Here is a 25,782-nt window from a genome sequence, read left to right on the forward strand (position 1 = left end):
CGGGCAAAGGATGACAACTAACGGCCGATCATTGACGTTTTCTAATAGCCCATAGAGGGCTCAATATCAAAATGATAACCCCGGCCCATTAATGGCAATTATTATCGGCCCATTACCGGCAATTATTATCGGCCCATTACCGGCATTTATTATCGGCCCATTACCGGCATTTAGTATCGGCCCACTACCGGCATTTATTATCGGCCCATTACCGGCATTTAGTATCGGCCCATTACCGGCATTTAGTATCGGCCCATTACCGGCATTTAGTATCGGCCCATTACCGGCATTTAGTATCGGCCCATTACCGGCATTTAGTATCGGCCCACTACCGGCATTTATTATCGGCCCATTACCGGCATTTAGTATCGGCCCACTACCGGCATTTATTATCGGCCCATTACCGGCATTTAGTATCGGCCCATTACCGGCATTTAGTATCGGCCCATTACCGGCATTTATTATCGGCCCATTACCGGCATTTAGTATCGGCCCACTACCGGCATTTATTATCGGCCCATTACCGGCATTTAGTATCGGCCCATTACCGGCATTTAGTATCGGCCCATTACCGGAATTTAGTATCGGCCCATTACCGGCATTTAGTATCGGCCCATTACCGGCATTTAGTATCGGCCCACTACCGGCATTTATTATCGGCCCATTACCGGCATTTAGTATCGGCCCATTACCGGCATTTAGTATCGGCCCATTACCGGCATTTATTATCGGCCCATTACCGGCATTTAGTATCGGCCCATTACCGGCATTTAGTATCGGCCCATTACCGGCATTTAGTATCGGCCCATTACCGGCATTTAGTATCGGCCCATTACCGGCATTTAGTATCGGCCCACTACCGGCATTTATTATCGGCCCATTACCGGCATTTAGTATCGGCCCATTACCGGCATTTAGTATCGGCCCATTACCGGCATTTAGTATCGGCCCATTACCGGCATTTAGTATCGGCCCATTACCGGCATTTAGTATCGGCCCATTACCGGCATTTAGTATCGGCCCATTACCGGCATTTAGTATCGGCCCATTACCGGCATTTAGTATCGGCCCATTACCGGCATTTAGTATCGGCCCATTACCGGCATTTAGTATCGGCCCACTACCGGCATTTATTATCGGCCCATTACCGGCATTTATTATCGGCCCACTACCGGCATTTATTATCGGCCCATTACCGGCATTTAGTATCGGCCCATTACCGGCATTTAGTATCGGCCCATTACCGGAATTTAGTATCGGCCCATTACCGGAATTTAGTATCGGCCCATTACCGGCATTTAGTATCGGCCCATTACCGGCATTTAGTATCGGCCCATTACCAACATTTATTATCGGCCCATTACCGGCATTTAGTATCGGCCCATTACCGGCATTTAGTATCGGCCCATTACCGGCATTTAGTATCGGCCCATTACCGGCATTTAGTATCGGCCCATTACCGGCATTTAGTATCGGCCCATTACCGGCATTTAGTATCGGCCCATTACCGGCATTTATTATCGGCCCATTACCGGCATTTATTATCGGCCCATTACCGGAATTTAGTATCGGCCCATTACCGGAATTTAGTATCGGCCCATTACCGGCATTTAGTATCGGCCCATTACCAACATTTAGTATCGGCCCATTACCGGCATTTAGTATCGGCCCATTACCGGCATTTAGTATCGGCCCATTACCGGCATTTAGTATCGGCCCATTACCGGCATTTATTATCGGCCCATTACCGGCATTTATTATCGGCCCATTACCGGCATTTATTATCGGCCCATTACCGGCATTTATTATCGGCCCATTACCGGCATTTATTATCGGCCCATAGTTGATCATTGGCCGATTAATGGGCCCAACAATGGGCTACGTTTTATTCAAATTATTAGCATATTAACATCATCATAATTTAATAATCTATATATCATCATCTTCAGACAGTTATTTATTTCTCTATGTCTGATCCCCCGAAAAATATACCTGACAATACGAAGGATTATACAGATTACAATAAAAAAAACTGCTTGAATAAACAATGAAAGAGAAAGGGATTGAACAAGATAAGAGTTGTCCGTGCGCGCCGAACGCTCAGGAAAGCGGTCCGAGGTAGTTACGTTCAGGCACCAAAAATGTAGTTAGAGACATCGGATCTTTTTGAAATTTTAACACAATATTTCTACATATATATACATTCGAAAAATGTAAAAAAAAAAATTTTTTTAAATTGCAGAGTAGATGGTCCCCTTAATATAAACAATTATGATTCTTTTGTATTATTAATTTTCTCAAAAAAAAAAAAAAAAAGAATATTTTCTCATTTATTAAATCATGCAACTGTAAAAGGACGTAAATAAACACGTTAAATTAGTTTTAAATGTAATTTTTATTTAGGCTATTTACAACACATACGTACAATACGTGACCCTTGCTTAAAACTATAATACGCCCGCTGTGTGTGTGTATGTATATTTCCACTTAAATTTAAACCTTTATTTTTTTTCTGTTTTCTTTATTTATTTAATTTTTTTTTTCTTTATTCTCGACATACGTGGGATTAAGTGTATTTAAATGTGTGTGTATGTGTAATATGTTTATACGCGTTTATTCGAACGTCATGTGTAAAATGTATGATGCACGCACGTATGGATGCATTTAAGCATGCATTCTCATACATACGCGTATGTGTTTAGATGTGTGTGTGTGTGTGTGTGTGTGTGTGATATGTTACAAATTTTTTTAGGAACATTTCGCGTGGAACAGCGCGAGCGCGATTATATATCAATGTGTGAGGTACACGGTCCAAAGTTAACACAGAAAAACAATGTAAGATTTGTTTTTTTGTTGCAACTTTGTTGTATTCCGTATCCTCTCACGTTTCGATATATTGATTAGACAGTTATTTGAAAAATGACACCAATATAGACGATTGTTGATCGGACAGATTTCAAATATGACGAACGAAAGGCGTTAGGAGATAAACTTACATAATTACATATGCGAATTCTCGTGAAAGTGTTTTTTTTTTTTTTTTTTTTTTTGGTTTTTCTTTCCTTCTTTCTACAAAGTTCGAAACGGAACTTTCTACTGGAACGGAATCGTTTTCATCATCGTATCATTCGATCTCTTTTTTTTCTTTTTCTTTTTGGTTAATTGATTTAATCATTCAATTAACTTTATATAATAATTATTATTGTTGTTATTATAAATGATCATTTTGAATGATACTTTACATTGTTGTGTTGTCACTTTGTTGAAAAAAAAAAAAAAAAAACACTTCATTAATTATACCTGACGCCTTTCTAATTTCGAACACACGACAACACAACATTGCCGATTATTATTCGCCATTGTTCTTCGTTACTTTGTTGACTGCTATTTATTGGATCAAGTATTTTCAAATAAATGATCAGTATTCGTGTAATAAAATTGTCAATATGTAATTATATTATAAGTGGTCAGTATTATATATACACGTGATATAATATAACCTAAAAAACAAAAAAACAAACAAAAACATTGTCAGTATTTGAAATAGATGTGAATTATAGTTTATATTAAATAGAATAATCGCGGTAAATATTTATAATACAATATTTATGATGTTATTATAATATTACTCTGTATCAATATTTAACTTTGATACAAATACTATTTCTATTATAAATATTAGGACTCTTTCCCCCACCACCATAACCACCACCACCTCTTTGAAATACTGACAAACGATTATTTATATTATAAATAAAATATTTATATATATATATATACTATGTAATAAATTATTATAATATTATTATAATAATATTATTAATAATATTATATAAAATATATATATAATGACCATTTATTTTACAAAATACTGATCAACGATGTTTACAATTACTAGATCAAATAAATAGAAGTGATGTTTTGTCTCTCTTCTATACACTCGTTCAACTCTGACTGTAAAAACCATCATCATTATCATCATCATTATCATCATTATCATTATCATTATCATTGTCGTCGTCGTCATTATCAATCATAGTCGGATACTTTAAAATCCCGGTCAACATAAGCACACAAATCAATGCCTAATATTTTTTACTAAGGGTACGCTTACACTTTGTTATTTGTTTATTTATTTATTTATTTATTTATTTATTAATTTTTTTTTTTGCACAATTTTTTTTTGGACTTTTTTTATCTTTTTCTATAATTTTTTCTTTTTTTTCTTTTAAAAGGACATTGAAAAATCGCACATACGCTAGAATATTATTATTATTCTGTTGGTTTTTTTTTTCTTTTTTTTTCTTGTATTACATTACGCTATTTAATATAATAATAATAATAATATATCTATGTATAATCCTCTGTACCACTCTGTATTTATTTACAAATTAACTCCAGAGTTAATCTCTTCTTTTTTTTTTTTTTTTTTTTTATCAATCATGTCTCTGTCTCTTGGTTTTTTTTTGTTTGTTTTTTTTTGTTTTTTTTTTTTTAAATCTCGTTGTTAAGAAACTAACGAAAGATGATGTTCTTTCTATGTCTCTTTCTCTTCTCTTCTCTTCTCTTCTCTTATCTTCTTTTCTTTCTCTCTTGCTCTCTCTCTTTCATCTCATTTTATTTTCTTCTTTTTTCTTTTTTCTTTTTTTTTTTTGTAAATCATTCTCACGTTTTTCGTGTACGCTCATAATACGTATTCTATTATGATATTTTTTTTATTATTAAGCTAAAAATTTCTCAAACGAATATTTTACACACACGATCATTTGATTCCAATCATTTTCTTTTTCTTCTTCTTTCTATTTTTCTCTTTTTTTTTTTTATCGAACGAAAACTTTTGTTACAATGATCGTGAGCGAACACGTAAATGGAAAAAAAAAAATATAATAAAATAAGATAAAATAAAAATAAATAAAATAATCATCGAAGCTTTTTCTCTACATACTGTACATTATTAATCGAATAGGAAAAACTTGCTTGTGTACGTATATAAAATTATTTTTACGCTAAATGTGCTTTTTTTTTCTTTTTTTCCTTTCCACCATGTTGTTCTTGTTTTTTTTTTTGTATTAATTATTTTTGTTCTTATCTCATTATTTATCTTCTTTCTTTTTTCTCCAGTTTGTTTTTCTCTCTCACTTTTTTTTGCGACGTTTTCATTTTTTTATTCGAAACGTCATATTTTTTATTTGTTCGAAAAATCTTCATCATTTTCTTACAATACGCGTCGTAAATTTTTAATACACGGTGTCTTAATTTTATTCCGGTTTCACTCTTTCTCTCGATATAAATTTAATTAATCATTTATTTATCGATTAAGTATTTCCGTGCATTTTATGGACGATTAATTGTCGAGAATTAATAACCCATTGGTTATTTTACGAACGAGATAAATCATTTGGCATGTATCACATACATACAAACATTTGTATATGTGGTGCGTGTATGGGAGGTGTGAATAATGTCTCTTAATCGTTTTTAAACAACATTACAGTTATTTGTTATTTCTTTTGCAAAGAAATTCAACTGACTCTATTATCTTCAACTTCATCTTCATCTTTTCTTTTTTTTTAATATTTTGTCTTGTTTGTAATTTTTTTTTTTTTTGTTTTTTTTTTCAATTGAATTCAACGATCAACGAACATTCGCCAAATCAAATATTTCTTCTCTCTCGTCCGTTCGTCAATTCTCGATGAATAATTGAAAGTCCAATGACGCGTCGTGTTCAAGTTAAATTATTATTCGATCGGTTATTTAACATTTACAACGGTATTAATAACGTTTACAATTATGTTTGATATTGCAACATGGGTGCGGCGAGATTAGGATGATGAGCTGTGTTCATTCTAAGGGCTGAAATACTCTTGTTGTACCATTCGTCCTCCGCAGACATGCCTGTAAAAAAAAAACAAATTTTTTTTTGAAGTACATCAAAAAACACTGTTATTGTTTTAACAAACAGACAAATTATTATTATTCCTTCTTATCTGTAATTATTAAGTTATAAATTATTGAATTGTTCGGAAAGTAATTTCGTTTTTTTTTCTTGACACAATAAATACATTAATTGATGCAAATTGGCAAATAACAACACTAGAGATCGGTGAGGGTGCAATTTTATTAAATTTAACCCTTTGCAATCAAGGTTTTGTTCGTTTGCCTTAACCAATAACTCGAGACGATTTGGTCGAACATTTTACGTGTACTTTAAAGTCATTTATAAACAAATAATCAAATTTCATCAATTTATTTATTTTTATATCAAAAATAACCAAATTTGAGAAATATTGGATTGGCAAGAAAATAATTTCAGTTTTCTAGTGTGAAATAAAATTCAATTGTTTCTAAACTAACAGTTGTAAACAAAATTACATGAAATTTGTTTCTAGAGCAACCTAAAAACTACCAAATCTCAAAAGAAAACAAAATTCTAACATTAACAAAAGAATAACGAAACAAACATAACTTTATCTATTGGTGCAAGCTGAAATTACTTTCCTGTCAACCCAATATTATATTCTGTAATTAGTTTTTCTATGATATTTCATAAAACAATACCCAAGATGCATCCTAGGTGTTTATCAGGACACATATCACAATAATATGTTACTTTCCGCCTATTTTCAGGTGTATTACGATCAGAGTAAACCTTACAGTCCCTTTAACTATTATCTTTAAGTATATTTAAAAAAAAAACATCATATCAAACATCATAAATAATCAAAAAGAACAAACAAATGACTTCAAATCAGCTGGGCGCCGTATCAGCGCCATCCGAGTACAAAGCGTTAATGTTGATATGTCCTAGACTAAATTGAATTTAATTCAGTTTTATTTTTTGATTATCTTCATAGCTAAGTCCTTGAGTAGTGCAAAGGGTTAGAAATGAAATGGGACCAATGGGAAATAAAAGTAAAAGTATAAAAGTAAAAGTATTAAAGTAAAAAAGAAAAGAACAAAGAAATGAATTATCGAGACTCGTTAAATAAAAGTGAAAGGGGGTAGAGTGGGATGAATAGGAGGAGGAGGAGGAGAAGAAGGGGATGTTGAATGGTATTTGAGGAAAAGAAGGGGGGGGATAGGTTAAGGTACGATTCGATTTAACGATTTTCTAAGAAGTTCAATCGAGAAGATGACTAATAGAACGATTTACCGTTGCATTAAGGTGTTAACTCGTTATATAGTATAAGATATTAACCCGTTTACTATATATAATAATAATAATAATAATAATAGTAATAATAATAATAATAGTAGTTCGATGAAGGACTTTGACTACTCGCGAGACGTCTTTGCAACCTTAGCAACGATTCCAAGATCCGGCAAAGCAATTCGCGAATAGTCTTGATTCGATTTAAAAGCGATATTCCATCTCGGCCCGGAAATGGTGTAAGACGGTGCCTGCGCCGGAAATGGAAAGAGGAACGTCTTCGAGAGATCGACAGAAAGAGAGAGAGAGAGAGAGAGAGAGATAAACTATCCTTCTTCTATATTCCTTCTCTTTCTATACTACTACCACCACTACCATCATTCAACCAACCCCATGTAACCCCCTTTTCTCTACCTCGTTCTCGTCCTCGTCTGATGCGCATCATTTCCGGTCCGGTCTCTTTTTTTTTTGAGAAATCATATTCGATAAGATCGAATCGATATGCTCGAAAAAGAAATCGTTTCTTTTTATTTTTCTTCGTGGAATGTAATTTTGAACATGAATTTTTGTATGCAATGGTAGTTTTGTTTTGATTTGGAATAAATGTAAAAAAAATTAATTTGGGTTATAAGTATGGGTTTATATTTTAAATGTAATTCAACAATTTGGTTATTATATTGTAAATAATATTATATTATGTAGCAAACCCCCCCACCCCCGAAGGTGTAATGCATCTACTTAGATAAGGGTTGTTTTCTGTATTAAATAACATTTTTACTGCCTAAAATATGCAATTGAGTATTGTAAAGTATCTAAATTAAATTATTTGAATTATTTTAAATATTTTTCTTCATAATTTAGAATTTTCATGTTGTTCAAAGTAAAACAAATATTCATATGAAGTTATTAATAGGTTTTGCTTAACTTTGTGGTCGAGTTTTAGCCAAATATATTTGAATAGATTTTTATATAAGGATACTATAAATATATATTTTTTACTGTATATAATTTAATAATTTCATTTTATATACTGTATTTATTATGGTATCTTATCTTATCAATAAGTAATGTTCTAGCATTATTATTATATATTTTTTTTATGCAAATAAATAATGTTTTTTGATATAATTAAATTAAATTATAAAAAAATTAAATAAATAAAATACTAATTACGTATTACGTGTAATAGTATTATATAATATAATATAAATATAATTATATAATTACGTATAATATTAGTACCTAATTATAATTATATTGTATTAGAAAATATCAACATTACTTATTGATCAAATTAAAATAAAATATGAAATAAAACATTTTTTAAACTTACCCATCGCGTCTTGTCGCATTCCAGTAACCGCCGACATATTTGACGCCGAATGTGACATAGAGAAAGGTTGGGTCATGCTAGGATAAGACGTCGTACCCATCTGGAAAAATAAGAAAAAGGAAAATTAGATAAACAAAATTATAAAACATTGATCGTAGTAACAATTCTATGATCAATCGTTCAGTTTATGATTACACACATATATATATATATATATATATGTTAAAATTTCTACAGGATGGGAGATGGGTGGTAAATCTTTTTTACCCTCATCCCCTCCCCATGTATACGTATATACCCCGCACACGCGTTTGACAATTTATTGGTTCAATTAAAGCGGTAGGCATTCGTTAATCCGTCCTACCCAACTAATCAGTTAAAATGCAATTTAGCTACATCGACCGATGGTAGGTAGTAGCCGTGCTCAGAGCCGGACGTACGCTCAGCTGCACTCCAATTTAATACCTCGGTTAAAATCATTAACGAGAAACGCATCGAATTCATTTGCTCGGACGCGATCCATCCGATCCACCAATACGGATTTGATGGATCGCGTCTCCTCCATTCGGATTATCTTTCTATTTCTATCTCTCTCTCTCTCTCTCTCTCTTAATCCTTTACATATTAATTATCAAATTAATTAGCGAATGGGATTCCCCTAAGTACACAACTAATATCAATATATACATATATATTTAGATAGATAGAAAGATAAGTTTCATTAGGATAATTCAAAGAATCACCTGAGGATAACGATTAATTCCATTTATACTGTTGTGTGGATGTGGATATGGTTGGTAGCCTCTGCTAGCACCTGGATATATGTTCCTCATCATAGCACCTTGGCATGCTGGTATCGGTGTTAGTGCCTTTTGCAATTGTTTCTCCTGTTTTCTATATTTCGCTCTTCTGTTCTGGAACCAGACCTGCGCAAAAATCGTGCGAATCGATACCTAGTGCTCGTATACACATATGTATTCTATATATATATACATAACATTTTCATAATTCATTCCAATCCTAAAAGATATATATATATATTGAGTTGTCCTGAAAGTTCGTGCCGATTTTGATGGAAGATTGAAATGCAACGTTGAATTTAATTGTTTTTTTTTTTTTGGTATATATTTATTAAATAATATATAAGTGTCATTCTATTCTACAACCTTTTTTCATCTTAAAGAGTAACTTACAAATTTTCTCCTTTCAGAACTTTTCAGGTTTTTCAGCAAAAAGACTTTATGCCATCTATCGACAATCGGCACAAACCTTCCGAACAACCCAAAATATTATAGTGTTGTATGATTTTCAAATGAGACAATAGAAAAAGTATATGACTGATTTATTCGAACCCCTGTTACAATGATTATTTCTTAAGTTGAAAAGATATTACATTTTTCTTTTTGTTATATCCATTCTCTCTTGAGAGAAAGAGAAAGAGAGAGAGGTAGAGAGAAGAAGAGTGGTTTACCTATCGCCATTTTGCATCGGGCAATTTCCATTGTTTCGTGGGATTAGTAAACCCATATTGGGGGTTGCCCGAGCCGCCACTGGCGAATCTCTCCTACTACTATTCTCCCCCTACCCTCAAACGTCTCTGCCACGACCACCACCACCACCATCACCACCAGCAGTACTTGCACCACTAGCAGCAGCATCAACACCACCTCTTTTCTACACCCTTCGCCATTGCCTACCGTGAAACCCTCTTTCCAACGAGAGATACACCATCGTCGTTTTACTCTCCTCTCTTCCCCTCTCTCTCTTTCTCTTTATCCATCTACTCTTCTCTCTCTTTCTCTCTCTCTCTCTCTCTCTGTTTCATCATGTACCCCCTCCTGATCCCACTTTTGCAAGAGAAAGAGAAAAGCCTGCGGCTTCGTTCCGCTGTTCGGTTGTTTCCACCCTCGTGTTGACGTCAGCGGTGCCACGCGATTGGCCGATTCTACGTTGGTGACGTCACTACGCGCCCGCTCATTGGCCACCACCATTTTATCGACATTTCTCCTATGAAGCCTCGCCGCGACTTCAGAGTTGTTCCCCCCGTGTTCGAACGGAGTTGCGCGCTTCGTGTGAAAGCATGGCGACTCACTACGCTATGATAGAGAAAACGAATCGCGAATTATAATAGTCCAGACGTTTCTTTTATCATTGCTAAGAAATATTCTTTGTAGTTTTTTTCTTTTTTTTTTTTTTTAAAGAAAAAAATATCTATGTGTCTCTTTTCTTTACTTTACTTTAGTTGTTCTTGTCTTTGTTTTATTTTGTCTGCGCATTCAAAAGATGATTAAATAAAGCTAAATAGTAAAAAATATATGTACATATATATTATTATTATTATTATTAATATAATATATTTATTAATATTATAAATAATATTAATAATAATAATAAAAATAATAATAATGATGATATTTTGTTTCTTTGTTTCATTTTGTCTTTTTTTTATACGCGTATTAAAAAGATAACTAAATAAAACTAGATAGTAAAATATATATAGATAATATTAATAATTATAATAATAATAATAAGATAATAATAATAATTATAAAAATAATAATAATAATAATAATAACGATGAGATGTATTTTTGAAAGATAAATTTTAAAATTATTTTTTTTTTCAACCCTTACTATTTATGTGAAATATTCACACTAGAGTAATTCCCTATGTTTTTAGTTTTTTTTTTTTTTTTTATGACGTGTATATATATATATATATATATATATATATGTATATGTATTTTTAGGTATAAATTTACTCTTTATATAGTTAAAAGTACAGTTAGGTATTTATTTGAGAATGTCGTCAAATGTAGTACCAGTTAACTTTCTCATGTACGACGAATAAAACTTGTTGGTCTGAATCGAAATTGAGCATTATAAACTCTCCCGCGTAACTTTGAACTACTACTACTACTACTACTACTACTACTATTATTACTACTACTATTACTCGATTAAAGTTCGAACCATATGAATTTGTTCAAAACACTATCGATAATCGTTCGAGTAAACTATCCTATGGACAATTTACCTATGTCGTTAATCATACGAAACATTAATCAATCTAATCTGTTTTTTTTTGTTATTCAATTTTCATATTATACAATTAATTGCAATATGTTTGAATGTGTGTATGTATATGAATTCTAAATTTATTTATTCTAAAATTGTACTATTTTTCATTCGTTAGAAATAAGTTGTCTCTTTGAAGCCTGCAATTTCATTACTTCTATGCGTATTTTCTTCTCTATACTTATGTTTGAATATATATATGTGTACTTTATATATGTAGATGTATTTATATACATTAATCCATCTAATCTTTATTTTATTATTAAATTGTCATATTATACAATGAATTGCAAGGTATATCTGTGAGCAGACTACTTATGAACAATTTACGCATTATATATCGTTAATCATACAAAACATTAATCAATCTAATCTAATTTTTATTTTATTACATTTTTTTGCAATATGTTTGTACGTGTATGTCTTTTTGAATTTTCAATTTATCTATTCGTAAAATTGTACTATTTTTCATTCGTTAGAAATAAGTTGTTTCTTTGAAGCCTGCAGTTTCATTACTTCTATGCGTATTTTCTTCTCTATACTTATGTTTGATAATATATATATATATATATATATATATATATATATATATATGTACTTTATATATTTAGGTGTATTTATATATATATATATATATATATATATATATATATATATATATATATATATATATATATATAGATCGTGTGCATTTACGTAGATAGACGTAGGAAGATAGGTTTTACGGAGAGAGCCGGTAAAAGGTCGACTCCTTTTATTTGCTGCTCTTCTACCGAAGAGCTTTTTGAGAGAACATACTTGCGCGCGTCCCTTAAGGCGCGCACCCTGCAAGAACTGGAAAGCTAAGAGTTCGTAATTCAATAACCGTGCTCTCCGGTTCTCTCTCTCTCTCTCTCTCTCTCTATCTATCTCTCCCTTTCTTTCCCTCCAGCGTTTCTGCCCTAGAGAAAGATAGGGTGGTAAGGAAGAAGAACCCTGGATGGAGTAGGATGAGGATGAGAGGGTGCAAGAGAGGGTGGAAGTGGTTGGGGGTTGAGAAAGGGACCTAGGATGAAGAAGAAGAAGAAGAAGAAGAAGAAGATGGGTGGATAAGGGTGTAGGGAGGGTGGAAAAAGGGAGAGTCAGAAATAAGGAGACGGATAGGTCGATGAAGTGAAATGGAAGACTTAAAAGAGAGAAAGAGATAGATGAGGATAGATAAGGATAGATAGATAGATAGATGGATAGATAGATAGATAGATAGATGGAAAAAGCTCAAAATTTGTGTTACTTTGAGGACCCCAAAACTAGAAGAAGGAAAAACTATCCCCTCTCACACGCTTAAGAGAATATACGGTGAACTCTGATAGCGACTTTTCTACCAAGGAAAGAACTTTTCTTCTTTTTCTTTTTTTTTTGAGTGTCTTGGAAAAAGGTTGGATGTTACTTTTTTTTTTCTTTTTCTTTCTCTTTTTCTTCTATTTTTTCTTGTTTTTTTTTTCTTTTTTTTTTCTCGAAAAGAAACTCTCGATGAATTTTCTTTTCGATTTGAACGAATTCACGAACGAATGCGAATAAAACAAAAAAAAAAAAAAAAAAAATAAAAGAAACAAATGTATAATGTAAATGAAAAATCCTCTTTTTAACAGCTAGTTCTGAAACTTCATCACTTTTATCTTTGAGATATTCTTTTTTTTTTTTTTTTTTTTTTTTAAATCAATTATTCTACTTATTTTCGAGACTTTTAATGGCTACTTGCTTTTTCTTTTTCATTTTCTTTTTATTTTAGATTATAAAACAACAAGACTCTTATTTTGTGATATTAAAAGACTAATTTCAAATATAAATTGCAAATATAAATGCAATTGCATTATATAAAGTTTGGAAAAAAATTAAAATAAAGAAAAAAAAGGGGTAAATATTGATTTTTCAAATCGTTCATAAACTTAACGCCATTTTAAAAAACTTTATAACTGGGTTGATATAATAGACATAAATTGAACATAATTATTAAATTGTTATTTTGTACAACAAGCAGATATTTATTTATTTATTTAAATAACTTAAATAATAGAATAGTATTTATTGTCAATTTAGGGATACATTATTTAAGGTTATTTTAGTTCTTTGGTTCTGTTTATATACGATAGATGGTGCTGTATTATAATTTTATAAATTCCGAATTTTTTAAGGTTACAAGTTTCTTTTTCTATTTTTTTTTTTTTTTTTTAAAGCAAATTGAATTGCAGTAAAAAAAACAACCTTATTTCATTTAAAAAAAAATTATACAACCAAAAATTATGTATACTTAATTAGCAGTTTCTTTTTCACATTTTATAGGTTATAAGGTACAAAAATATTCATTTTGGGATTAAACCCAAATAATTATGTTACTTTAATGTAAAATAATAAGAGAAAAAGTTTGAAATATTACACTGATCTATTATTAATTTAAATTTTTTTTTAAAATTATTGTGTATTATATTGTTTTATTTTATTAACTTGTTAATCGTATAAATACGTCAAACATATTTTTTACGTATTTTATATATAAATAAACGAAAAACTATATATTTCATAATCTTTTCATTTATTTTAAGCTTAAATAACAATAAATAATAAAAAATAAATAAATAATTAATATAAAAAGGTGCGTAATTAAAAAGGGGAATTCCCCGTTTAACAGTAGTTGAAAAATATATTTTATCAAATGATATTTTTTTTTAGATAACATTACAGATAGAAAAGAAAGAAAGAAAGAAAGAAAGAGAGAGAGAGAGAGAGAGAGAGAGAGAGAGAGAGAGAGAAAATAAAAAAAAAAGAAGAAAAATAAAGAATAGAATTTATCTAATATTCAATTATTCGGTAGACTGTGTATCGAACCAACCCCATCACTCCTACCCCTATACCATCCATCCATCCATCCATCCATCCAATCCATCCGTTATCCCCAGAACGAAAATAACGTGAAAAAGCGAATTAGGGATGCGAGTCAACGATTTGTACCTTTTTTCATCCTTTTTATTTTTTTCTCTCTCTTTATATTATTTTCTTTATTTTTTTTTTTCTTTTTTGCCCCAGACTGATTTTCCTTATTTCCTGGTTAGATGGGGAAAGCTCGAAGAAGATTTTTCTTGTAGAAGACGTACGGGTACGGTTACGGTACGGGTACGGTAAGGTACGGTAAGGTACGGTAAGGTGGGTAGGTAGGCCTTCGATCGGAAGTCGAATCGAAGTAAAAAGGTGAAATGAAAACTCGGCTAACTCAATATCTCTCGGCTTCTCCTTTTCTATCTTTCTTTTTTATTCATCGCAAGGTATAATAGGATTTCTCGTGCCTTGATTCGAGAGAATTATTCTCTTACTATCTTCTATCTCGTGCCACTATACTACACTATATACCTTTTTACATTATCCTTCTGGCACATTTCATATATCCTCTTACTGGCTCTTTAACGAAGCAACACTATCCACTTATCTTTTTCTTCTTCTCTTTCTTTCTTTTTTTTTTCTTTTTTTTTTTTTCGGATACTTTGCTCAGGTACCTCTACTTTCCAATTTATTAACTTTTCTTTTTCCTTGTTTTTTTTTTTTATGTGTGTGTGTTTTTTTTTAATCTTTGTGGACTCTGGTAACAAGTGTTTCTTTTTGTCTTATCTTTTTTTTTTTCTTTTGTCGTTTGAATTTTGATTTGTTCATTTAAAAGATATTTTTGAATGAAATGATAATTCGTTTGATTATAATAATTTATGAGATTTCTGTTGAAATTTCATACGTGTGTATGTGTGTGTGTGTTTTTTTTTTGTGTGTATGAACGAAAGGACAAATTTTATTGCGTAAATCATTAACTTTGAGTCATTAATTAAAAGTCGTTTTTGAATTAGATGATAATTCATTTGGTTATAATAATTTATTGGATAGTTGTTGCAATTTTATAGTATTTATATTATCTAATATATTTCAATTATAATTTGTTACGTGTGTTTTATTTTTCTATTACTGAAGGTACAAATTTTATCATGTAAAACTTCAATTTTAATTCGTCAATTTAAAAGACGTTCCTGAATTAGATAATAATTCATTTGGTTATAATAATTTATTAGATTGTCGTGTGTTGCAATTTTATTGTATTTATATTATCTAATATATTTCAATAACAATTTTATATGTGTGTTGTTTGTTTCTTCTAATTTGTTTTTTACGTACGAAAAAAGGTACAAATTTTATTGCGTAAACCTTCAATTAGGATTAATTAATTAAAAGACGTTCTTGTGTGTGAACTAAATGATAATTCATTCGATTATAATAATTTATTTGATCATTATTGCAATTTCATATTATTTATATTATACGGTTGATTTCAATTGCAATTCTATACTTGTGTTTTCATTTTTATTTTACTTTCTTTTACGTACCAATGAAGATACAAGTTTTATAGTTTTAAACCTTCAATTTTGATTCGTCAATTTAAAAGACGTTCCTGAACGATTTCATAATTCATTCGATTATAATAATTTATTTGATCATTATTGCAATTTCATATTATTTATATTATACGATAGATTTCAATTGCAATTCTATACTTGTGTTTTCATTTTTATTTTACTTTCTTTTATGTACCAATGAAGATACAAGTTTTATAGTTTAAACCTTCAATTTTGATTCGTCAATTTAAAAGACATTCCTGAACGATTTCATAATTCATTCGATTATAATAATCTACTTAATCTTCTCATCTTCTCATTGCAATTTCATATTATTTATATTATCTAATATATTTCAATTATAATTCTATACTTGTGTTTTCATTTTTATTTTACACTTTTTTATGTACGAATGAAGGTCTTTGTTTTATAGTGTACACCTTGAATAAAACTATGCAGAATTCTCGACAGATAAATCATAGATCTATTCGACAGGTTTACTCGTTTATCTCATATATTCGTATGATCTTCTTCAAAATTTCACATATCCATATATCCAATTTTCTTCTTCTTCTTCTTCATATTTTTTTCCTTACTTTCTTTAACGTACTATCTAAGGGTACAAATTTTATCGCATAAACCCTTGGTACGATAAAAAAGACGAGTATCAGTGAATTATCCGAAGTGAAAAAAAAAGGAGTCTAAAAATAAAGAAGAAAAAAATTAATTTTAAAAAATAAAAAAATAAAAAAGAAGAACAAGTAAAAAAGAACAAGAAAAAGAAGCAAGCAAGGAATAAAGAAAAAAAAAAAAAGAAAAAATAAAATAAAAACGAGAAGCAACGAAGGTAGCGTCGTGAAGAAAAAAGGGGCCCTAAACCCCTCCTCCTCCTCCTCCTCCTCCTCCTCCTACTCCTCCTTTACCTCCTATCGTTTTTCTTTCACTTTTTTACTCTGTCTTTCTCTCTCTCTCTCTCTCTCTCTCTCTCACTCACTCTCATTCTGTGTTCACATCTATCTATCTTTCGTTCTCTCGGGTTCTTCGTCTCGTCGTAGTCGAGCAGTGGAAGGAAGAACCCCGCAAGGCCGAGACGTTTCAGATCTATCTAGGGTGGAGAAAATTCAATTTAAAATGGCGGCTCAGATATAATGGCAGCCTCCGGTACAGCGTCACCCAAACCCCACCTCCAACTCATCTCAACTTTGTCACCCTCGTTCTCTCTATCTCTATCTTTTACTCTCTCTATCTTTCTCTTTCACTCTCTCTCTCTCTCTCTCTCTCTCTCTCTCTCTATCTCTCTGTCTCTCTTTTTCTCATCCTCCTACTAACTACAACCCCGCGTATCGCCATCTTTGTAGAAACAGGATGCCGTAACTATCGCGGCAACATTTTTAAGCATTCCTATCTTTCTTCTCTACGGTAAAAACCGTTCCAACTTTTTTTTTTTCTTTACTATCTTACTTCCATCTCTCGTTTATCTAATAATATGCTTTGCTAATAATAAAGAAAGAAATAAAGATAAAAAAAGAAAATATTATAACGAATTAGTTAAAAAGTATATACATCTTTTTTTATTTAATTTTTATTTTATTTTATTTTATTTTATATTTTTTAGATTTGGTATTAGTATTACTATTACATTAGATAAGTACTATTATTATTAATATTATAGTACTAGTATTAGCTTAGATAAGTATTAGATTTGTTATAGAAATTATCTGTACAGTGTGTGTGTAGTTTTAATTTGTAAAACAAAGATATGTAAAAAGTTACATTAGATAACTTTTAAAAAATGAGTACAAGTATTTACTTATATTTTTTTATTTTATAATTTTTATATAAGTATTAGATTTAGTATTAGTATTAGTATTAGATAGTAGATTTAGTAGTAGTAAATTTAGTATTAGTATTAGTATTAGTATTAGTATCACTATTAACCTAATACTGATATTAAGTTAGATATAATTATTAAATTTATTATAGAAATTATCTGTGTATAATTTTAATTTGTAAAACAAAGATATGTAAAAACTGAAATTAGTACTATTATTAGTATTAGATTAAATCTGTATTAGATTTGTTATAGAAATTATTAGTGTGTGTATAATTTTTTTAATTTGTAAAACAAAGATATGTAAAAAGTTAAATTAGATAACTTTCAAAAAATGAGTAAAAGTATCTACTTATATTTTTTTATTTTATAATTTTTATATAAGTATTAGTTTTAGTATTAATACTAGTATCAGTACTGGTAGATTTAGTACTAGTATTTAATATTAATATTTAGTATTATTATTAGTATTAGATAGTAGATTTAGTACTCTAGTATTTAGTATTAGTATTAGTATATTAGATAGTAGATTAGTACTAGTAGATTTAGTATTAGTCTTAGTACTAGTATTAGTAACCTAATACTGATATTAGGTTATATAAGTGTTAGGTTTGTTATATAAATTATTAGTGTATATAATTTTAATTTGTAAAACAAAGATATGTAAAAAGTTAAATTAGAAAACTTTCATTTAGCTATGTTAAACGTGTATCTTAATATCTCGTTCGATTTAACACCGACTTATACTACTTGGACCGACGGTAATCAGCCCACGTGGTTTCATCTACTATCAACTATACTACCTATCTACTACGAAGCACTTTCCTTGAGAACTACGTTGGTACTTCCTAGTGGCTGATCACAAACTTGCTTATAACTTACTGCAAATGATCTACCGAGATTTACTCATCTCTCTCTCTCTCTCTTTCTCTTTCTCTTCTTGTCTACTATTACAACCACTTGGCCGATATAACATAACCTATTTGAACTTCTCCTTTTCCCTTTCTCTCTCTCTCTCTCTCTCTCTTTTGATCTTCGTTAAAATGAAATCCATTTGTCAGAAATCAATGAAAATAATAATATTGGGTAATTCCTAAAGTAATTTCGTTTTTTCCTGACACAATTTTGCCATTAGTTGATGCAAATTGGCAAATAACAACACGTGAAATCAATGAGAGATTAAGTTTATCAAATTCAACAGTTTATGTTCACTTGAAAGGCCTAGACTTAACCTCTAAACAAAAATTGTCATAAAAATTACATTCCGAACAACCCAATAATTTAATCATTTAATAAGAAAATGAATGTAAATGTTCTTAACGTAAATGTAAAGGAAAAAAAAGGATGATAAAAGGAAGAAAAATGTAAGGGGGGGTTAAGAGATAGTTCGCGTTTGAGGTTACAAAACCAACAGGTTCGAAAAGTCTTGTACGTAGAGAAGGTGAAGCCGCCGCTTGAGTTCGGACACTTTGTGCATGGATTATAACCGGACGACTAAAAGCAAACCGCGTTTTACTTGGCATCGCAGTTTAACAGAGTTAAGTCGCAGCGGTTCCCGGGCTTTTAACTGAAACAACACTCCCTTGCATTATATATCAAAAGAGCGAAACGCACCGGCGGACTGTTTTAATATGTACCCGCTTGGAACTCTCTGCAATGCTTTGCTCTGATCTGTCCTATCCTGCCCTGCTGTTAGGTTGGTTGGTAGGCTGCTAGGTTGGTACTGTTGCTTGTATGCTACCAGTTGGTTCTTGTAACATTCGAATGATTTTCTACTCCGTAAAAGACCCATAATTTTCTCATTTCAACTTTTACTGAGGATATTTCTAATGTTGGCAAAAACTTAAACCACCGACGGTGACCACTAAGGTTCAGCAGGTGTATTCGTTTACCAACCGTGCTACCTTTCTATTTACTTGAATTATTTTATATGTCCTTGAATTATGATCATGTACAGTTCTAACAACACTTTTATTACTGGAATCAACTAATTGTGGGTTACATGTGGACGTTTATGATTTATTTAACGAATATATTTTGCAAATAGATGACTTATGTCATTTGAGTTACTTGTTTTTGTTCTTTTTGAAGAAATTCTAAATATATTGAAATAGAATAATTTAAGGAACAAAGGATAATAATACCGCGAAGAAGAAAGGAACGTTTCCATCGTGATAGTCGTCGACTGAAAGATACTGTGAGGGGTGTCCCTATGCAAAATAATTCTGATCCTGTGGATCGATCAACCCCCTTGGAAGAACGTGGGGTGTCTTGGATCGACATTTGCGCTCGTAACTTCATTTTATAACCCCCGCATGCGTCTTTGATTCGATTATCCAGTGAGTCATCCCCCGAAACGATAGCTACGTGAATTCTATCTTCTTTCGTTTTATAAACTTCTCTTAGCATTGTTATAATGGTTTCTCTCTTTTTTTTTTTTTTCTTTTCAATCAACATTTTTTTTCAATCGTTACACGACACTTTTCATTTTATCAAAATTATTAAAAGTATCAGGAACAATTTAACTATTGTATGTATTTTTATTGCTAATTTAAGGTTATCTAGATCTTTAGGTACTGTAAGTTTTCGATAGATAGCGCTGTACTGCAATTCAATTATTTTTCAGGTTTTTTTTCAGATTTACATATGACATAACTTAACCTTACTTTTTATAATTGTTTTCGAGTATTATTGTTTTATTTATTGCATTCGTAATTGTAGTAATATTTTGTGTATTGTTACAATTATATTGAAATTAACATTTTATAACAAAGTCACAGCAACGCGTGACAGGAGTATCCTAGTTTTCAATAGATGGCGTTATATTACAATTCAATTATTTCGATATATTCACGTCATACATTTTTTCAGATTTTCATATGACATAACTGACCTTACTTTTTATAATTGTTTTCGTGTATTATTATAATTTATTAAATAGTTTAGAATTATATTAAATCAACTAACAATGGCGGGATTTGGTATTTGCGGCAATGAACTTTCGAGTTCCCAACGCCAACTAATAATAATAATAATAATTAAATCAACTACCATCAATAATATTTCTCAATTAATAATCATATTTCTTTTGATTTATTTATCTTATTATCTGATCTCATTTAATCTTATAATTAACAAGAACAAACAAACACAAACATACACACAATATAGACTTACCTGAATTCTAGCCTCGTTCAATTTGGTGGTCCTCGCCAATTCCTCTCTACAGTATATGTCAGGATAATGAGATTTTGCGAACGCCGATTCCAATTCTGCCAGCTGTTCCTGCGAAACAATCGTAGGCTATAGTTTAAAGTTGATACGCGTTCATTCGTTCGTTTGTTCGATCAGAGAAAATTGATACACAGATCGATCAAATAGGTAGAAAAAAAATGAATCTGAACCTTTTGAATCTGAACTCTGGCACCATTTTCTGTTTTCTTTTATGTGTTTCGTTAGGTGAGGAATGGGAAGAGTGGGAAGAGTGGGAATAAGGTGTTAAATGTTAAAAAAATTATTTTAACCACTACATTAATAAATACACCAATATAAGACCAAGGAATTTTGAATTTGAAGTACCTGGGTAAAGGTAGTCCTGTGCCGACGTCGTGCCGGTGTTGGACAACTCGCGGTGGTGGGTGTGTGGCCAATGTGAGGGCTAGAGGCGCAAGGGTCTGGTTTTAATTTTTTAAAAGCTCCTTCGGCTCCTGAAACGAAGAAAAACTGGATTAGGATATATACATATATATCTGGAAAAAATGGTTAAAGGTTATAACCTTCCCTAAAGGGTTTTAATGAATTTAGAAAAACGCGCACGTGTGTGGGTAAGAGAGATAGCGGTTGTTATGTAAACATTTTTAAATGTCTCTCATAAATATATTTATTTTATAATATAATGATATAAAAACTAAACGAGTTAATAATAATAAAAATAATAATAATAATAATATATTCTTGTGTGTATAATAAATGAGTGTGTTTAACAAAAATCAATAAACGAGTTTCATATTGTTTGATAACGTGTTATCACATGTTTATAAAAGGTAATCAAATTTAATTGAATGAAAAATTAATTGACATTTTAAAATACGTTTTGAGAAAGATGATTAATTTTGGAAAATATTATAATAAAAAAATAAAAAGTAATTAACATAAATATAACAATATAGGAAGAAAATTATTTTTATATAATGATTAACTTCTCATTCTCTCTCTCTCTCTCTCTCTTTCTCTCTTGCTTATATAATATAATATGATGACAATTTTCTAAAATAAGGATATTATTCGCATCGACGAATGATCGGGCATAAGTAATAAGTTTAAAGTTGCATAATGTAAATGTCCTTTGAAAGTTACTTCAAAATGACGTTTTGTATAATATATATATATATATATATATTGACGCGTAGCTACATTTGGTCGATGGGCGTGCAAATATGCCACATTCATTTTCATTTTGAAAATTTGACAGCGGATAGGCAAAGTTATAGCGCTAATGTAATAGAAATTACCGAACTTCAATTTTGAAATATGAATATGGAGTTTGTTTGATGTTCCAACATTCCTCATTTACAATAAAATAACTCGATAAGCTTATTTTCATGAAAGACAACGAAATAAAATTCTCCATTCTCAAAGTTCAGCTATATATTTACCATGTGTGTGTGTGTGTGTGTGTGTGTGTTATACACGTGTTTAAATGTATATATATGTCATCTATGTTATACGTAGAAGTTTTGTTACCTTGTCTCTACTTTTTGTTTTGTTTTTTTGTTTCAAGTAAAATAATACTAAACGTAAAACCTACCAACGCGTGGAAAAGTATTAATTACAATATCATATATTTTTTTCTTCGTTGTATCTCATTTCAATATTTAATTTTACATATATATATATATATATATATATACATTTCATTACAACGCGTTAATATAAAATTCTAAAAACGTTTTTTATTTTTTCCTACAATTTCCATGTAATTTCTTTCACCGACAATAACTGTATGTATATAAAATAAAAAAACAAAAAAACAAAATTAAATAATACAAAATTAGATTTATCTCTTTTTTTCTTTCTTTTTTTTTCTTTCTTCTCGAGAAAACTTCAAACGAAAATTGAAACTTTTTTCATTAAATAACTCGTTCTATTTATTCAACGGAATGTTGCAATGTGAGTGTAATTAAACAATGAATGAATTATTTACAAAAGAACAAAACAATTATAAAATTAAAGAAAAAATATCATCAACGACAAAGTATAATTGTATATATATATATACACACACACACACACACAATTGTGTATAATTTTTTCTACCCCCTCCTCCACCTAACAAAAAAAATTTGTAATGGTGTGTTGATAGAACTTTCAGATGTAATAGATTAATCTGTGAATAATATCGAATTTATTTAACAAAGTTGTAAGTTGAGAAATCTTGATTGTGATTTAGAACAGAGTCCATGACCATCTTAGTTATTTCATGGGGGGTTCTGGGCTTTATGAACGAACGACGGACGTGCGGGCCGGTGTAACCGTGGCAAGCGAAGTCCCTCGCACTATGCTAACTTGATTAGGGCGTTAATGACCTAATCATGTTACATGCTGATTCAATGTTCAAAGATGAATGCTGTCCACTTTACATACCTTCCCTCGTTACCTGCTGAGCACGGGGGAAACTCGGTCAAGTTCATCAAAGAAGACAAAAGGCCATCGTCAAACCAAATCAATTTTTTCTATTGACTTCTCTCTCTCTCTTTCTCTCTTAACTAATATTATTCAATTTTTTTCTAACGATACTCACTCTTTTGACCTATTAATTAATAAACGATACATTTTTTTTCTCTATTTTTTCTATTTTTTTGTTTCCTTCTAACCTAACCTAACCTAAAAATACACCCCTATACGTTTTGATATTTTTGGTGTTGTTATTTTAGATTGACATTAATTAAATGTTTATTTTTTATTGAATTACAAATTAAATAATTTAATTTTTTTTATAATATAAATAATTTAACAATTAATTTTTACAATATAATTTTTATTTATTATAATTATTACGAATAAGAAAAAATATATCAATCCTTATATTTTGAATTACCCGCGTTTTTTTTTTTTTACAAATGAAATTAATTTCAATAAAATTATTAGTTTTTAATTGGAAACCTGAGGAAATTGTTAATAAAAAAAAAGAAAAAAAAGAAGAAAAGGAAGAAGATAATAACCTTTTCATTTCAAAGAACATCTGCTTTCAATGATCTCTCCTATTACCAAAATACGAACCTATCGAAGTAATAATTAGTGGTGATTTTAACGAGAGGACACGTGGTGTATTCTACATCGTTGACAGTTCCAACGAATAGTTGAAATTTAGTTTTCTATGGGGTAGAAACGTCTTTCAGCTGCCCGTCGGCATCTGGTCAAGGGATTAAGATTACCTTTCTAAAAATCCTAGTTCCTAAATCTTTTAGAATATAGAAGTTACTAGATATCTAATAACCAAAAAGTTTCAATACCAAACTTTACACTTAAATGAATAAATTTATACACAAATGATATTATATTGTAAAAAATACGATTGACTCAACAAAATTTCATTTTTTTTTGTACACTTTGAGAGTTAAGGAGTGAGTGAGGGATAAACATAACCTTAAAATAAACGTTAAAATAAAGTAGAACACTTTGGTAAATATAAATATTATTTATAAAGGATCATGTGTGTAAGTGTGAAAAGTCTAGGGATCGAGATTCATGGATTGAAAAGAGACAGAAGTATATAGAAAAAGGGAGAGGAAAAAAAGAAAGGGGGATGGAGATACGTAGAGTACTCGTGAAGCCCTTTTCGACTAGACATGGATGACAAGACTCGACACGCGTTCGTTCGCTTCACGTCCGATGTTTCGAGCCTACCCCATTAGTGAAGAACCCCCCTAGTGTTAAGCTCTCTTAAGCCCCATGAGCGCATAATAATAGCCTATAGAACAGGTAGTACCATATGTCTACCCGGGTGTCCTTTATTGTCGATACTTTTCGTTCATTCGTTCCTTTCGTTCTTTCGGTACGCGTCTAACCACCACCGCACTGCACACGCACGTCTGCTTTTTCTCTCTCGCTTCTTGGAAGCTCAACAAGCGGAAAATTTGTCTATCTCGATGACTATACCTCCGATGTACACTTTTATGTATATGCGAACCCAAAACGATCATTCTCGTGCCTTTTTTTTTTTTTTTTAATTAATCGAAATTGAATTAACCTGTTAACTGAGGAATGTTTGAAGATTGTTTGACTTCTTTTACAATTGGGACTTTTTTGTTTCACAGTTATAAGTAATATCATCATACTATGACGAATTAGTTCGTCACGTACCCAGTTAACAGGTTAAATGAAATTACAAAGAAAAGCTATCTATCCTTTTATACAATAATCAAAATGTAAACTAACTCTTTTGCATAATAATATATATGTATATACGAACCAACAGTAGTGGTGGCCCCAACGCTGCTTCTTCCGGGTGTAGCCGCGGGCGTCGGAGGGCTAGCTTCGAGTCCCTGGTGCACCCCGTAGAGTCCAAAGTCCTGTTCGTTCGAGCTGGCGCTGCTACACTTTCTTTTTTCTTGATTATGATTCAAATGGAAGCTGTCGTTTTCAACTAGGCCAACACCGAGTAGGCCGAGATTTGGCCTTAGCTCGTCCATCAGTTTGTTCTGACCGCAATTGGCAGAAAAATTTAATTGCCGGCTAAATATTGCCGGGAATATGTTGAATTGTTGATGATCGAGACTAAGAGCAGTGGTTGGTAAAGATGATGCACCACCACCACCAGCAGTCCCGCCGGCGCCTCCGCCGCCGACGGATGTCCCACCGACGGTCCCACCGACGGTGCCGACGCCGGCCGCACCGGGACCACCGCTACCTCCGGACAGGTCGTTAGCCAGGTTGATGCCGGGGGCGACCTTACCGAGCTCCTTCGTGAGCTCTTTTGCGATTATTAT

At 31.2% G+C, this 25,782-nt stretch overlaps 1 protein-coding gene across 1 annotated transcript; it reads right to left on the bottom strand.

The window, feature by feature from the left end:
* Window positions 1-5,046: 5,046 nt before the first annotated feature.
* On the bottom strand, window positions 5,047-25,782 carry LOC107064023 (homeobox protein unc-42). Its single transcript, XM_015316276.2, has 6 exons — window positions 25,266-25,782; window positions 21,374-21,501; window positions 20,972-21,079; window positions 9,227-9,409; window positions 8,484-8,583; window positions 5,047-5,895 (listed from the first exon to the last, which is right to left on the bottom strand). Exons 1-6 carry the CDS (start codon window positions 25,483-25,485, stop codon window positions 5,789-5,791), a joined length of 846 nt encoding a protein of 281 aa, XP_015171762.1. The 5' UTR covers window positions 25,486-25,782; the 3' UTR covers window positions 5,047-5,788.

This window comes from Polistes dominula, unplaced genomic scaffold (assembly GCF_049000335.1).
Source record: "Polistes dominula isolate Pdom_NZ unplaced genomic scaffold, Pdom_raw_medaka contig_73, whole genome shotgun sequence".
NCBI lineage: Eukaryota > Metazoa > Arthropoda > Insecta > Hymenoptera > Vespidae > Polistes > Polistes dominula.

Excerpts from the sequence above, each read along its gene's own strand:
- LOC107064023 (XM_015316276.2), bottom strand. The coding sequence starts at position 25,485 with ATGGACGAGCTAAGGCCAAATCTCGGCCTACTCGGTGTTGGCCTAGTT. Across the intron at positions 21,502-25,265 it reads TGGGGCCACCACTACTGTTG|GAGCCGAAGGAGCTTTTAAA; the intron begins GTTCGTATATAC and ends TCTTCGTTTCAG. Across the intron at positions 8,584-9,226 it reads GAATTAATCGTTATCCTCAG|ATGGGTACGACGTCTTATCC; the intron begins GTGATTCTTTGA and ends TTATTTTTCCAG.